The 16,503-nt window shown below is 34.1% G+C and overlaps 2 protein-coding genes across 4 annotated transcripts; both read right to left on the bottom strand.

Moving 5' to 3' along the window:
• Window positions 1-2,238: 2,238 nt before the first annotated feature.
• Window positions 2,239-6,254, bottom strand: LOC107867478. Its single transcript, XM_047394427.1, has 3 exons — window positions 5,230-6,254; window positions 3,119-5,109; window positions 2,239-2,880 (listed from the first exon to the last, which is right to left on the bottom strand). The coding sequence occupies exons 2-3, from the start codon at window positions 3,623-3,625 to the stop codon at window positions 2,641-2,643; spliced, it is 747 nt and encodes a 248-aa protein (XP_047250383.1). The 5' UTR covers window positions 3,626-5,109; window positions 5,230-6,254; the 3' UTR covers window positions 2,239-2,640.
• A 477-nt stretch (window positions 6,255-6,731) lies between these two features.
• On the bottom strand, window positions 6,732-14,395 carry LOC107869203 (tobamovirus multiplication protein 2A). 3 transcript variants are annotated; one of them, XM_047394419.1, is made up of 7 exons: window positions 14,299-14,395; window positions 13,373-13,691; window positions 9,260-9,359; window positions 8,644-8,724; window positions 8,461-8,565; window positions 7,590-7,808; window positions 6,732-7,086 (listed from the first exon to the last, which is right to left on the bottom strand). In XM_047394419.1, exons 2-7 carry the CDS (start codon window positions 13,615-13,617, stop codon window positions 6,979-6,981), a joined length of 858 nt encoding a protein of 285 aa, XP_047250375.1. In that variant the 5' UTR covers window positions 13,618-13,691; window positions 14,299-14,395; the 3' UTR covers window positions 6,732-6,978. The 3 variants fall into 3 exon arrangements, with proteins under 3 accessions (XP_047250375.1, XP_047250377.1, XP_047250380.1); XM_047394421.1 differs by having other exon boundaries at window positions 14,164-14,338; XM_047394424.1 differs by lacking the exon at window positions 14,299-14,395 and adding an exon at window positions 13,978-14,161.
• Between the last annotated feature and the right edge of the window lie 2,108 nt (window positions 14,396-16,503).

The raw sequence follows: 16,503 nt of genomic DNA, 5'->3' as shown, positions 1-16,503 counted from the left end.
ATATTATATGATGTAATGCTCAAAAATCTAAAGATCGTGAAAAGTATTATAGAATTCTCTCAAATATATAGTCTTAAGAAAGTACTTAATTTTGGTAACTTTCCTAATATATATATATATATATATATATATATATATATATATATATATATATATATATATATATATATCAAGAAAAAGATTATGCATAAAAGAGAATTTTGGTCACCAACTCAAGATAATGATTAATTCATCAAATTATTATATGTATGTGTGTGTATAGTATAAATTAGTCCCTAATTTACCATACTTATTATATTCAAAAAGTGATATAATAAAATTATTATTTAATTTATTAAACTTGATTAGTTTTACCCCATAATTATGGTCACTAACTCAAGATAATGATTACTTCATCAAATTATTATATGTATGTGTGTATCGTATAAACTAGTGTTGTTCGATCTGTGCTAAGCTCAGGCCCAAAATTAATTTTAAAAATTCAACTTGTAAATTTTTTCCTTACTCTTGATGCATTAAGTTATTGAAATAGAAATTAGATAAACTAAAAATATTTATAATACTTTATGTCTAATCATATTATATAACATTTGTATACTTTATATTATCGCTATGGTTGGCACAAAATTGCATATTATGATTTCAATTTCTTAATATAAATATTGGTCCATAATTTTTTATATTTTAAAAAAAAAATCTACAATTTTAAATTTTACAAAAATAGACTCATGATTAAAGTAAAAATATTGTCATCAAAGAATAGTTAGTTATTACTATTATTAATTTATCAGATCAATGAATTTTTGTAAAATTATGTATATGTAGTTATAAAAGAAACATGAATATATTTAATTTATTAATTTGACAGTTTACAATATTTTGATATGTTGTCTATGAATTATGATTTATAACTCATGTGAGATTGTATAAGAGTAAGAAAAGCTTTGATACTTCCTTCATCCCAAAATAATTGTCACCTTAGAAATTCAATAAATAGATTAGTTATTTTCTAGCTAATCCAATTATAAAGGTCCAAATGAAAATGATCATTAAATAATGAATGAGGACAAAAATAATAATGTGTAGACAAAGTAATAGACACATGTAACAATTATATTGCATAATCTTTTTTGTGAGGATTACCAATATTATCTTATTCACTCTTATATATAAGTATAATAATTAGTCCCTAATTTACCTTACTAAACACAATAATTACTTATAGTACATTCAAAAAGTGATACAATAAAATTGTCATTTAATTTATTACACTTGATTAGTTTTACCCATAATTAGAAAACAAAACCATCGTTCAACTCACTAACAAAGTTCTATATCGCAATTTTAAACTACTAGTTGCGGGGCAAATTTTATTTTATTTTTCTCTAAATATTTGAACACAGGAAATGAACTCATTTGACACTAAAACTTCATTAACAAAGAGAGCAAATAAAAGACAATTTACTAACGATAAGAATATGTGTGGACCAAAAGGTCTATGGAAGGATAAAATTGAGCTTGATAGTACTACAAAGGAAATCTTCTTTTTGTTGATGTTTAATATTACCTAATAAGAATGCTCCATGACATATCAACATTTTCCATCAATAGTCTCATTGCAATGATTTTTACAATTGTTCCAGAATGGTTATTTGTTATCATTGATTTTTTATGGTGCAGCGGAATTATTGCAATTAGTATTTTAAGATGCAAACAATATTTATAATGCAATGAATAAAAGACTTACATCATGATGTCTTTTTCTTAGTTAATGCAATTAGGATTTCAAGACGCATCAACACCCATAATGCAAGGGATAACAGACTCATATAACAAATCACTATGTCTTTTTTTTTTTCGTTAGTCTGATTTTGACTTTCGTATCATGAAACTTGAGTTGCGCTTTATAGCATTTCGAATATATATATATATACCCGCAAAGGATTGTCCATGGAAGCACTATGTTCACTCCTTTATGTTCACTGTTGTACCATCATTTGCTCCGTGGAGTAAAAATCTCCATCAATCTTCTCAACTACTGTGATAGTGTTGAATTATGCAGCATTGTTTAAAATTAACCTTTCAACTCTTCAACGCATTGATTAGAGCATATGAAGCCTTTGGGTTGGGTGGGGGGGGTGGGGAGGGTAAGCGCTGTATATATACATGAAACGTTTAGTATGGGAGAGATGTACTGTGCATGTATGTATTCAATTGAGTCAATAGCTTAGACTCAAATCATGTATGTACGTTAAAAAAATTTAGTACAAACAATGAATAAAATGGGATGTGGTAAGAGTTCAGATAGTGGATTCATGGCATACGTTGTTTAAAAAACAAGTCGACAATAGCAAAATATAAATTGTGTAACATGAGAATCATAACAGTGTAACCCATATACAATAGGGAAAGTAAGGAGGAGGATTTGACCTTGTTGCGTGTGCAGAAGCAGTGATAGTAAACGCGGCAGACAACATCAAACCAAGAGAGGCAACAAAACCTTTCAAAGGCAACACGATGTAAAAGTCTTCGGTGTTGAACCTGGATTGTTGGACTGATAACAAAGTTGCCAAACATGCAAAGGAACAAAATATTGCTGCATAAACGAGGACTAGAAACTTGAACAAGGTATCGTTTTTATCAAGAACAGGGAAGCCAGAATTTTGATCGAAACCACCAGGTAGAGTAAACAAAGCTGCATAACTCACTGTGCAGAAGAGGACTACAACTACTATGATACTGTTCATCGTATCCAGACACCCCTTTGCTGCCTCTTTTCTCAGGTGCAAGTGATTGATTCTCTTCGAATAACTCATCAGCTGTCTTCCCATCAAAATTTTCGCGGTACCTTAGATGCGGTAAGCAATCCAACTTTACATGCTGCTCAACAGGATAGTGCAAACTCTTGATTGTTAGTTCCTCCTATTTATGGTATGAAAGACGTTGAGAAAATAATTATGATCATTTGCTGGGATTTCATTAATCTTTTATACCTCAATTTTCACTATGTTGTGTCTTGAACACCAATTAAAGGTTGAATTTCATGAAGCAAAGACATAAAAATATGTCATAATTGAAGAACAAAAGTAATTAATCGAACAAAGATGAGGAAGTCTACCTTAAACCAATATACGTCCCGTGACATCTGGTCAGCTATTTCGAGAACTGGAAAGTCTGAAACAACACGATCAACAGTAGTAGACTCTTGCATTGACGCAGCAGGTGAAGAATAAGAAAATGGAAATCCCACGCATGATGCGAAATGAAGTATGGTGTTCCCGTTTTTATCAACTTCTGTCAACATGCTATCCTTGAAAAAAAGTTTTTTCTTCAAGAGATGTAAATTTTTTCGCTCCACGGCTATGTGCAAAATGTTCCTGCCATTCTCATCCAGTGAATCTGCAACTTCAGGGAATGCTGTTAAGATTGCTTTGATCATTTCAGTATTGCCCAGCATTGTGGCTTGTATTAGGGGATTCATAGGACTTGCCATAGATGAGCTTGAAGACAACGCATAACAACTCCAATCTTCTTTCGATATTAATCTTTTTGCTAGTATCAAAGCTAGTCGATGTTTTCGTTTTATCCTATCAACTTCTCTCAACCATGGAAGACCTATTAACATTATATCGGAAGTAAACCTCACTGGGAAAAAATCAACAATACACCACTACATCGAAAGAAGTTTTTAATGGCAATAAATATGCACTTTAACGAAGAGTGCTAATGTTAAAACCGGCAGTAGATAATTGGCATTGGATCCAATGTCGCTATCGGCTTTAGGGGCATTGACAGAAACTGCTAAAATGTAATTGTCACTAACAAATGCCCTCCGAGAAAACATAATTTAACTAATTGCCGCTAAAGATCGTTTTTGGTGTAATGTGTACAATGAAACATGTTAAACTACCAACAAAGGTGATTGAACTAATTGAGCTGTGGACATGAGGTGCTGAGCTGAACAAGAAGGCACTTCTAGGACGGGACAAGGTAGCACGATGCCTTATATGGACTAAACTCTTAAATTGGCAAGGTACCACTAGACCAGCAAAAACATGGCAAGAGGAGCTGGACTAGGCCTATAGAAATGCGGCCCTTCTCACCTCCTACGAGTCGTCCAAGGGAAGAGACCAGCAAATACTATATTCAGAATGAGCATTGCAGCTGTAGTTTACCACATTTGGATAGAAAGGAACCACAGGATCTTCCAAGAGAAGTCCACTAAGCGACACGGGATAACTAGAAGAACAGTGCAGGAGATCTGTCAGAGAGGATCTTTGAAGCCTAAACTCAACAGCACATTAGCAGAGCTCTACTATCCTTACTCCTTAGTGCCATTTTGATTCTCCAGTCATGGTTGCCTTTGATGTAATGGTTGATAGCTTGGCTAACTGATTGGTCGCGATGCCAATGCGGTTTGGATTTGTACAGAATGTTAAGCCTTTTTGGTAATAAAATAATGTTTAATTCCCCAAAAAAAAACACAAGTTACTAATATTTATGACTTCCGTTCTAACCTACAGAGAAAGAAGTAAGCTACTCGAGGGGTTTGAGTAGGACGGCCAAAACATGCATTTCAGCTAAGAAATCAACAGATTACCAATTGCGTCAATAGAAAAGGAAAGGGAAGAAACAGGTTATCAATTAATTATAACATGCATTAGTAATAAAAAGAGACATATATAGGCAATTGGTATATTGCTCGAATGTCTAATAATTCAACAACAACAAATCCCACAAGTGAGGTCTGGGGAGGGTAAAGTGTACGCAGAACTTACCACTACCTCGGAGAGGTAGAGAGGCTGTTTCCAAAAGACCCTCGGCTCAACTGTAGTAAATGTCAAACAATTCACATGGACAATTAATTACCCCAATCCCTAGCCATTTTCCGCAAGTAATAATGACGTATTATAAACAGTCTATCTTCAATGGCTGTTAAAAAAATGAAAAAACAAAACCAAATAATGCTTTCTTGAGGATTAATTATAGCACCTAATATTGTTTTACACCATAATGATGACCTGCTTCGTTTGGTGATACCAGCTCTCACGTCATGTTGGACTTCCTGATCCACTACAGTTTCACATTCGACATACATTTCTGGGATAGCTGCTCATCACAAAATAGTAACAATAGGAGGTTAAAGCTTCTGGGCTTAACTTTATACTAACATTTAACTACCACCAACTCTAAAGTAGACAAAAAAAGCATTTTAAAATGGACTCGTACCAAGATAGATTATAGCTCCAATGACTTGAAATGGAATGGAAGGTGATCGGCTAAGATCACTAAACACATACCATGATCGGTGATCCGCTCTTGAATGATGGCCTTTTTGTGGCTAACAAGTTCAATGCAGTCATACCCTTTCTGCAACAGAAGGATAGCAAGCCAATATGGTTGTTGCCAAACCTGATTACAACAACTTAATGTGAGAGTTTATGGTGAACTATCAGCTGAGGATACAGGGAATGAACAAAGATTACTCACGGTAATGTTCACCATCAATAGCTGCATGAAGAACAGTACGACCATCATTTCTCTTAGCAAAACAGTCGCTCCCACAATCCTCAAGAAGTCTAAAAACTTCATCCTTTCTAAATTTAGCTGCAACATATAGCGGCGTTTCTCCAGCATAATCTCCCATAAACACTAAATCTCTGTCTTGCATTAGCATAATCTCTGCAATATCCTTATGTCCATATCTCACAGCTTCATGCAATGCCGTATGTCCCTTCACATTATTTTTTATCCGAAGTGCTTCTATCGAAACAAGACCTTGTTCTACTAGTGCTCTAAAGGCACATACATCTCCTTTTATGGCTAAAAAGTGTAGCACTGTGTCACCACCTTGGTTGACGTTTATCAAACCTTTTTCCTTCACTAATGCAACACACTCTTCTGAGGATGATGAATAATTAAACATTATTTCTATGATTTATTTTACACTTTTTTCATAAAATTGATATGGGACGGTGGAATATATTAAATTAATCTTCTGCTCCTAATTATAATATTCGGAACACGAAAAGAGTAAACAACTGTTGGAAGTCAAGATGCTGTCATAGACAAATCTTTTTAAGTAGAAAAGAAGCAACATCAAGGGGTGTGCTCGATCGGTACGGAGAAAAAGATTTTTCGATAAATGTTTTCTTATTGTTTCATGTTTGGTGAAACATATTTCTTTGAAAATAAGCTCCTTAAAAATGAGAAAAATGACTTCCTTAATATAAATAAGAAAAACACGTTCCACAAATTGCATTTCATATTATGTTCTGTATCTTCTGGTACACCTCATCTGTCATAATATTTGCCTAAATTATTTACGGATACATAAGATCATCTTTTTCACTTACATATCGAACAAAAAGAAAAACAAAGTAAAAGGTCAAACTTAATTTCTAGTGAACGCACCACCCTGAAGGAATGAATTGATTCTTACTTGGAAAGAAGTTTAGATCGAGCTGTGATGGGAGAAGAAAACAAGAATAATTAATCTCACTACAGTACCCTTCGTACATTCCTTGAGTCAACCCAAAGTGAAGCCAAGCCACAACATGTTTAAAAAAGGCAGCCCGGTATACTAAAACTCCTGAAATCGGGGGTGTCGAGGGAAGAGTCAAACCACAAGGGCAGCCCGATGTACTGAAAAAGTGTTGTTGCCTCTTCTATTTTATATATATAGATATATATATAAGCTCAGGTAGTTCCATTTCTACAACTTGAACGAATTGTTGCTGAAATGCACGTACACTAAAATACTGAATACATCTTCCTCAGCATGAACTGAGGAGGAATTATCCTTCAAAATGTACTGTCAACAACAAGTGAAAATCCCGAAAAACTGTATTTTGTACATTAAAGGCTGACTCCACAAAGAGAAAAGGCGGCTTACAGAAGACACAAATACTTCACACCAGACTAAATTACACAGACAAGCACAATCATCAGCCCTCCCAAATTTACAGAAGACCATCATCACATTATGGCACAACCCTTCTTTTCCTCTTGCGGCTGTACGGCTGTTTGTGGATATCTGTTGGACTCTGACGGGTTGTAAGTGAACTCCGATGTATCGAGCCCATACTGAGTTACAGCCATTCAAGAATTCAAGTCAGAAAAAAGAACTTAATAGCAAGTACTATCAAACAGGAACCAGGTTTCGCCAAACTCCCAAATATTCAGAAGTTAAGGCACAGAGACGACATAAAAACCATACTAGTCACCGGCACAAACCACCAAAACAATAATTCATACGCTGTCACAAGGATTTTTTTTTAAAACTTCAGGAAATTCAAAGTAAAAATCCACTCGTGGTCTAAAAAAGGCCTGAGTGATGAAAAGAAAAGGTTTGCTGTGATTATATTTTGAATACTTAGAGAATGAAAAGAAAAGGCATCTCAGCGAAGTCCACGAAAAGGTCAAAAGAAATCGAGCACCACAAATAAGCATACAAATTATAAAAACCATCACGATGAGTTCAAAGTAACTGAAAAAGATTGTGTAGTCCGTAAAGAGCAGTCAACTAAGAAGGTTTAACATCATGATCCATATCAGCATGCAAGAAAAGAAGCTAACAGAGATCAAACCTTTTCTCTCATACGTGTACTCCATGCGTCATTTCTACTTGGACGATTATCAAGGGTACCAGTAACAGGGACACCAGTTGCAGCATTTGGTGGTGCCCTATTGCTGATCAGTGGCTGTCGGATTTGTTGTCTGGGACCACCTATGTACTCATCATCACTATCATAGTCTGCTGGTCTGTTTGCCGCCCTTACTATGAGGGCCAATAAGAATATAAGAGCCTGCAACTCACGTAAACGGCCAAAGCTGAGAAATACTAAGAGAAGATTAAGATAAATAATTTTTATCTCAAAAAAAGATTAAGACAAATGATTGTGACTCATATAGCTAACCCCTGCTGGTTGGGGATTGACACAGTATCATATGGGGACCAAAGGACAAAACATTCAGGTCACATGCTCTCTGCTGAATCCACAAATCTTATACTGGATATGGTCAAGCCAGCAGTCAGCCATGACTTCCACTAGGACCATGCCAACATCTCTAAGGCACAATAGAAGGGCACAGCATATATAACTTATCGGAGACGTATATTGCACCAACAGGGATGACTGGATTATATTTTACTACATTTTGCAGAATAAATCAGTGAGTATCATAATGCATGAGTATATTCACAACCACTCAAACTGTGGCGGTATGCATCTGAATAGGACCAATAGCTTGCAAGAAATCGGAAGGCTCATGATAGGTAGCATAATAGAATTGAATGTGAAAGAACATGGTGAGGAGTGCAAACACCAAAAACACTGTTGCATAAGCTTCTGTATTTCACCCATAACCCAACAAGGTGTGATTACCAAAAAGTTCTCTTCCTTTTTCCCCACTCTTTTTTCTTGGAACAAGAGATCACATAATCATTCTTAACCTCACCTCTAAAATAACAGCACCAAGGGCAACCCACTTGACAATCTTCCAGTGTTCATCCAAAAATCCATAGATCGTATCAAAGTTACCCGTTTTGTCAGTCGGAATTTCCTGACAAAGACTTTCATCACTTTTCTGACAACAAATGTATAATTACAAAGTGAAACTGTTAAATTATAAAACACCTACCTCTCTCCAGCTTTTATCAAAGAACATAAAACCAGCAGCACCTAGCTCTACCAGGATCAACAAGAAAATCAACACGGAGTACTGTACCGAGTTAAGGTGTCAAATATGCTTCGTAGGAGACTGAAAAGACAAATCAGATGAACAATCTAGTAACATGGATATTCTACAAGTCCACAACGCCTATTGGATTAAGGCAGGAGAAGAAAAATCAGTTAATAGGAAATGTAATCCAATCCATACACCCCTGACATGTGACCAAGTCCGAATTAAGCCCGATATGATCCAAAACTCATCCAGGTAAATTCAAAACAGAAAGCTATACAAGTAAGATTTCACAAATCTGACTGAAAGGTTCCTATTGATCTACATCATATGTTCCCAGAGGACCCAAACATAATAACGTCCATCATTTCTACATATTGGTGAAATAAATACAACATACCCAGTGTATTCCCACATAGTGGGGTCTGGGGAGGGTAGAGTGTACGCAGACCATGCCACAACCCCAGATGAAGTAGAGAGGCTGTTATATTGGTGAAATAAATATCTCTTTGAAAATGTATTAGGTTTTCCACAAAAAAACTAATCATGAAGAATGAACAACTGATAAGGATACACAACTCAGGCAACAGCCGTTCCTTGTTGCCGCTCCAATGCAACCACAGCAAGACACAATTACAAGAACTGCTCCAACACCAATAAACAAAAATATGAACCTACAACAGAACAAATGTGTCAATTAGTTTCCTGGAGAACACGTTCAATCCGACCAAAACACTGGAGCATGATATTCGAACTTGGAAAGGAAGTAGAACACTAAATATGAGTCGCCCCTCCCAGCAAAACTTTATCCAAGCAATAAAAGGAAGAATAGTCTTGTCACTCAAAACTTAGGCACATTACGACAAAAGGGGTGTCCTGTTTATAATACAATAATGGACGCAAACAAACAGGTGCAAACCATGTGTAGTTTGTTTTCCTTGTATATACTTCCACGTTTATTTCGCTCTACACTTAGAAAACACCCAATTCAACTTTTGCATATACTTTCTTCAGAAAAAAACCGATGCAAGTTTTCCCAAACTTATTGACAAAAAAGGTAAAATAAAAGGAATTGGCAATCATTTTAAAAGGATTTCAGCACTACTGATCAATCCATCCCCCCAAATGGCAGAAACATATAGGCCATCAATAATCCCAAAAGGGTCACGACTTGCTTTAAATAAATACTACGAACCAGAAAATATAGAAGTATTAACTAAATATAATTAAAAATGGTTTCACATCCTCTTTAAGAATTCAAAATTTTAAATTGACTTATTAAGTTGGAGGTAATTTTTCCTCTTTGTTATAGATCATAATCTCTTTTTAGAAAAAAAAATTAAGTTTCAAACTCTACCTAAAAAATAATGTAGACCATAATGATAATTCACTACGCGACTTCTTCAACATAGTTTGGTCTAATAGTTGCTCCTTATATATAGTACAACAGGGGCATGCAACTTCCTTGGGGGAAAGTCCCAACCATTTTCACAGTATGTACTTTAAACTCTCCAGCAGATAAAGACAAAACATCCCCGATTGAATACCTCAAAAGCTGCCAATTTATATGTTAGAGATGTTAAATACTTGAACATGAGAAACACAGAAGCAGAGGCAATCTATTTCCCACTTAGTATAAGGTAGAAAAAGGACTATCATCATCAAAGCGGCATTAAGAGAGTGATGGGTTTGGTTAGACTGGGAGCATGACTAAAATGGTTAGAAATGCATGTAAAAAGAGATGGGTGAAAGACAAGATGATCCCTGGTAATGGTACAGACAATGCAGGAGGATCACTGTACCTATGGGATCAAAGAAAGATGGAAATGGTGAGCACGGGAAGCAGCAGTGAGTGAGGGATCAAAGAGGATGTTATAGAACAAAATCTCAGTATTTTTAACTATTTGAAGACTACTTTGGATATTCAAAGAAATTTAACTCAATAAGTCCCCTAGGGAACGAGATGGGGTGTGATTCTTTCTCTAGTGTAATAGATCTCAGAGCTTTAATTGACAACCATCGACTTATAGATCTTCCGTTTAGTGATGATAGGTTAACATGCTACGAGCAACTTTTAGATTTGGGAATAAGTGTTCGAAAGCAATAGATTTTGGCAAATAGGTGAGGCAGTGGTGTGGTAACCAGATTCAAGGGTATGTATTGTTCAACCATGTGAAGAAACTAATAAGAAATCTGAAAGGGGGATCTTAGACAATGGAATCAGGAAGTATTTGGAAGAATACTAAAGCCCAGATGCCAGCTTTTTTAAAGTAACGAGATGTCACAGTTGATGAACAAGTTGGCAGGCAGAAACACAGGAAGGGGGATGGAACTAAATGATTGCTAAAAATGAGGAAATATGAAATCAAGAGAGATAGCTTTAATGACTATGCTGCAAGAAATTAGATACAGACAAATCTAGGGTGAAACGTGTTTAAAGGAAGGGGATTGCAATACAAGATCTCCCACTGCAGGTTATAATGGAAAAGAGAAAAACTTCGTCGAGAAAAAGAAGTGGGAGAATCAGTTGCAGTTGAAGGAAGGGGGTAAAAGACGCAACCTAAGTTGCTCGGACTCTCCAAAAAGTTGTTGTACCCGTGTCAGATCCTCCAAATATACACTACTTTTGAAGGATCCGACACGTACCCGATGACATTTCTGAAGAGTCCGAGCAGCATAGGATGCAACTATGAATTTCTTTACACAATTATCTGTTGTAGAGGACTTGACTTGGCAGGTTAAAATTAGCCAAATGGAAGACGAAGAAGGAATGCTCAAAAAAGAGAAATCTCAAAAAAAGAAGTGCAGTAAGCAGTTGAGAAGAATTATATCTGAGACAACGCACTAGGACCTAACAACTTAACTTTACTCTTATTCAAGGGTGTTCTGACATGGTCAAGAACTTGTAGGGACAATTCATGAGATTGAAATTTTTTCACAGCACCACCTCCTTTCACATAGCAACCATACCCAGAAGGATGGTGCAGCAAATACTAAGGGCTACAAACATATTAGTCTACTGGGAAGCTATACTAGATATACTAGATTTTATTTATTTTTTTGAAACTGAAAGCATATACTAGATTATTGCGAAGTTACTTTTTTTTTTTTGATAACCGTGGTGTCCGATCCATTTTATTGATAACCATGGTGTCCGATCCAGCTTGTGCGCACCTCAACTAATTCCACGGAATACCTGCCACCTCCCACCAGCAACAAATTTCATGTAATTCTTCCACAAAGGCTAGAACAGATGGGAGGAAACCACCTAGTATTTCTCTCTGTTAGGAATTGAGCCTGAGACCTCATGGTGCTCAACCCAACATCATTGAACCACTAGGCCATGCTAATTTAGTAGATGACATAGTAACTCCTCCCAGATATTCATGGAAAGCAAGCAACTGTTGGAAGCATCACTTGTTTCATATAAAGTGTTGGACTCTAGAAGAAAGAAAGGAGCTGCAGGAATTTGGAGCAAGTCGCTATTTGAAAATGCTTACAATAGTGTCAATAAAGACTTCTGGACTTTTGCAATGATGCAAGATGTGTTTGGGCGAAAGAAAGAGGAAATGGTAAGTGTTTTGTGTATCAACGGTGAAATTCTTAGTGTTGATAAACGGGATTCCAACTTGTTTCTGTGCTAGCTCTAAAGAGTTGAAGGAAGGGGTCCACATTTCATTTTGGCCATGGAAGCACTAAGCAAGATAATAGATGGAGAAGGCATGGCCACAAAGAAGTTATTCCCTCCGCTCAGAATTACTTGTCACTTTTACTTTTCATTTTTCACACATCGAGAAAAGACCAACTTTTTTTCCTATTTTACCCTTAGCATTATATGTTTATTCTCCCAACTAATTTCAAGACACAATAGTAACCATCATTTAATTGGGGTACTATGGTAAAATAGCCATGTAAATAATTGTTTTCTTAATGAGTGTGCCAAGTCAAATGTGACAAGTAAAAGCGAACGGAGGGAGCAGTAACACGAGTATCTACAATAGGTTGAAGCATAAATATGTGAATGGGATTTGTTATAATCTCCATGAAGAAAGACAAAACGGAAGTAATAAGAACTTGTAGTTCAATGAGGAGAAACAAGTACCTTTGAAATGCAAGAAGTACAATAGAAGAACTAAACCAATGGTGAGAACTGGGGATCAAATAATGCAATTTATCACAATACAAAGCGAACAGATAGTAAAGCCCTTTGAAAAATTTCAGGAGAACAGAGATGCTTCTCAAGTTAAGTTCACTTTTGTTTCATCTAAATGAACAATAGTCTCTTATGTCGAAAAGAATCTTCTCAATTTCCGTAATCAGGAAATCAACTGACTATATCTTTAAAGTCTCTAAAAGAAATTGCCTTATCCTTTTTAACTGTGACATCCCTCTAAAAAACAAGAGAAAAACTAGCAAACATAACAATATCAACTAGCAAATACAGTTGGCAATACAACTTCACTAGCATCTCAAAGACTACTTCTACAGAAGCACGAAACAATAAAATGAGTAAGCATTACCGCAAAAAGTCTGTCTTTTTAGTAAGAGAAAAAAACTAGCAAACACAACAATATCGATTAGCAAGTACAATTAACAATACAACTTCACAATCATCTTAAAGACAACTTCTACAAAAGCACGAAACAATTAAATACGATAAGCATTAACGCGTAAAGGGTATTCATACCAAGGTTTCGGAAGTTTATCAAAGATGTTATCAGCCAACGATACAGCCATAAGCATTGGACGACCAAACTCTATCACATCAGCAGCACTTGTAGGTGGTGCAACAGGGTGATCATCCCCGGAGGATGAATGATTTTTGTATTCAACAAATAGATAAATACCATACCCCACCATTGCCAAACCAACAAGGGTCAACAAGAAGTTCAAGAGCTTCAACAAACACTCCCAAAAACCTTTGCACGCCATTCTTTACAGTTCCTTCAAGAAACCCTTTAAACCAAACAGCTCCTCTCAAATTTTAAGCTCAATCATCAAATTCCCTAAAATACCAACAGACACAAATCCACTCATCAATACTTCAATTATCCAAAACACACAAAAGACTCAAACTTTATCACAAATAAAAGACATAAACAAACACTATTCCCTATATGCATAATCCATTTAATTGAGGTAAATAGAAATTCAACAACATAAACCATCTTTATATATTGCCTAACAATTCATCCAAAACAGTGTAATTTTCATATAAAGGCAACATTTTTGGAGAGTCCTATCAAGAAAATTCATCAAGGGAATAAATATAATATAAAAAATATGAAAAACCTGAATATGGATGGATCTGGTAAAAAAAATAAAAGGGGTTTCATCAAAGATGAAATTAAAACTATTGGAGCAAGAATCTTGAAATATAATTACTACATAATAGATAATTGGAACTATCAATTGAGTTTATCCTAAAAAAAGATAAAAAGAGATAATTGGTCAGAAAAAGAAAAAAGGAATACTTACAAGAAAAGGAGGAGAAGGAGATGGGAATAGGGAAAGACTGGAAGGTTCAGAGAGAAGGGGAAAGAGTGGAAGGTAGAAGAAAGAGGAAGAAATAGAGGGGAAAGGGAAACAAGGTGAGCTGGCTTGTCTCTTTACCTGCGTTATCGCTCAAAATGCCTTATGCTCGGTCACTCCTATTTTTCCTACATCTACTTCTTCTTTTTTATTTTTTCCATTTTAATTTATCTAAAATAAATATTCACATTAATTTATCATATTTATACAAATATATCAAAAATCTAATTATATATTCTGACATATTCAATATATATATATGTCGAAAGCTAATTCTGTATCTTTTACAAAGAAAAAACATGTTTTTATTAAATAAATTATGTATCTCGACGGACACAAATCTTAAAAAAAAAAAAAAAAAAAAGCATAGGAAGCTAATTCTGTATCTTCACAAAAGAAAAATATATCTTTATTAAATATATTTGGAGCTAACTATGTACCTATTATATCCAAAATAGAGAATCCAAAATAGCGATTTATATTATTTGTCCTAATTTAACAACAAAAATCGTGTTGAAATGATAAATATTATCCATTACAATATGAGGTCTTTATTATTAAGTTTGAGTAAAGGACACAAAATTACTTTGCTTGGAAATATTTTATTCTTAATATAGACATTTTTTTTGGTAAATTTGAAATTAAGTGGATCATAATATAAATATCAAATATAGTATTTTCGATTTTGATGTTTTATTTATTTTTTAAAGGTTTTGGAGGGGGGAGTAGGGGAGTGAATTAGTGATATTGATTTCTTATAGAGGTCAAAATTCATATAACATTTTTATTTTTTTTTTGAATTTTTATGTTACTGTAAACCGAAGATTGTGTTCTAATAATTTTTTTTTTTTCTTAATTTTTATGTTTTAAAGAAAAAAGATTAAAACTATGCATTGCTGATATTTTCTTTTCGTACAAGTTTATACTATTTAGCTAAAACTCATTGTTAATTAGAATTGTTATTTTCTGTTTAGATTAATGAATTTGTTTCATAAACAACATTACAAGAAAGAAGAGGAGTTATTATCTTGCTAAATAAATTTTACGAAGATGTGAGATGTTGAGGGGGGGAAATTATACAAGAAATAATTAAGTTATATTGAAGACCTTATTGTTGTCCAAAGTTAATACGATTTTCGTTTTAATTTATTTATCCTAATTTTTTTAGTCTATTTTTCTTCCTTTTGTTTTCTTGGACCATTTTTTATTTCAACTTTTTACATAATATATTTAAAGTTATAAAATTAAAAAGCATTTTGATATATTTTATATATTTTTAATTTAAGACAATAAGATTCAAAGTTTTCTTTATTTCTTATACTCCATGTTAAGATAAAATCAAATAAATAAATTAAAATAAATAAAGTAATATACTTTTCATGTTATGTCTTTTTAAGGTTATTGTACTTTAACAATCTAAGTAAATTATAAGAGCATTTTTGTCTAAACTTAATTAAAAAATTACAATAAATGAATTCTTTAGAAATACCATCGAATACTTCGAGACAAATTTAACTTTACTTCTAAAATATTACTATAAACTTGATCAACATACAACATGTCAGTGCGTTACTAATCCCTAGCAAAACAGATCTCTCTATTCTTTTGACAGGAATATTATTATGGGTTGGCATATTATTATTTGATTGCCCCAATGGAAACTTTAAGCACCACTAACAACACGACTGTATTATAATTTATAGGAGTAGTAGTATAATTTATTTTTTATTATATAATAAAGCAAATAAAAGTGGATTGACATTAAGTACTCACCTAAATTATTTTTTTAAAAAAAAAAGAAAAGAAAATCACTGCCGACTTAGGGTGTGTTTGGTACGAAGGAAAATATTTTCCTATTTTCCTTTGTTTGGTTGCAATAAAATATTTTTTAAACATTTTCTACAACAACTCATTTTACTCAATTTGAGGGAAAATGACTTCCCTTATGGGACAAGGGAAGTCATTTTTCAGAAAATGACAAATGTGATTTATGACCCCACCCCCGCTCTTCTTTCACACCCCAACAACACTTATATTCACATGACTCAAAAAATTCACATTTCTCAAAAATTTACATTACTCAAAAATATTTTTCACTGTGCTTTGCTTTAATTTTTCACTGCTTGAAATAAAAAATAGTGGAGCCTAAATTTTTTCCATTTCCAATATTCGTTGAATGTATTGTTATTTTTATATGCATAGAGGAAGACTTACCTATGTTACTTTTGCTAATTGCATATTTCATTTTGTCATCGATGTAACTTGTTTCACGAGGTTGAATAAGAT

This window comes from Capsicum annuum, chromosome 1 (genome assembly GCF_002878395.1).
Source record: "Capsicum annuum cultivar UCD-10X-F1 chromosome 1, UCD10Xv1.1, whole genome shotgun sequence".
Classification (NCBI taxonomy): domain Eukaryota; kingdom Viridiplantae; phylum Streptophyta; class Magnoliopsida; order Solanales; family Solanaceae; genus Capsicum; species Capsicum annuum.
Note: the sequence above shows the minus strand (reverse complement) of the source record. Positions and strands in the feature narration are given on the sequence as shown.

Excerpts from the sequence above, each read along its gene's own strand:
- LOC107869203 (XM_047394419.1), bottom strand. The coding sequence starts at position 13,617 with ATGGCGTGCAAAGGTTTTTGGGAGTGTTTGTTGAAGCTCTTGAACTTC. Across the intron at positions 8,725-9,259 it reads ACGGCTGTTGCCTGAGTTGT|TACTCCGTGTTGATTTTCTT; the intron begins GTATCCTTATCA and ends AACTCGGTACAG. Across the intron at positions 8,566-8,643 it reads TTGATAAAAGCTGGAGAGAG|GAAATTCCGACTGACAAAAC; the intron begins GTAGGTGTTTTA and ends AGTCTTTGTCAG.
- LOC107867478 (XM_047394427.1), bottom strand. The coding sequence starts at position 3,625 with ATGTTAATAGGTCTTCCATGGTTGAGAGAAGTTGATAGGATAAAACGA. Across the intron at positions 2,881-3,118 it reads GGGACGTATATTGGTTTAAG|CATGTAAAGTTGGATTGCTT; the intron begins GTAGACTTCCTC and ends CCTGTTGAGCAG.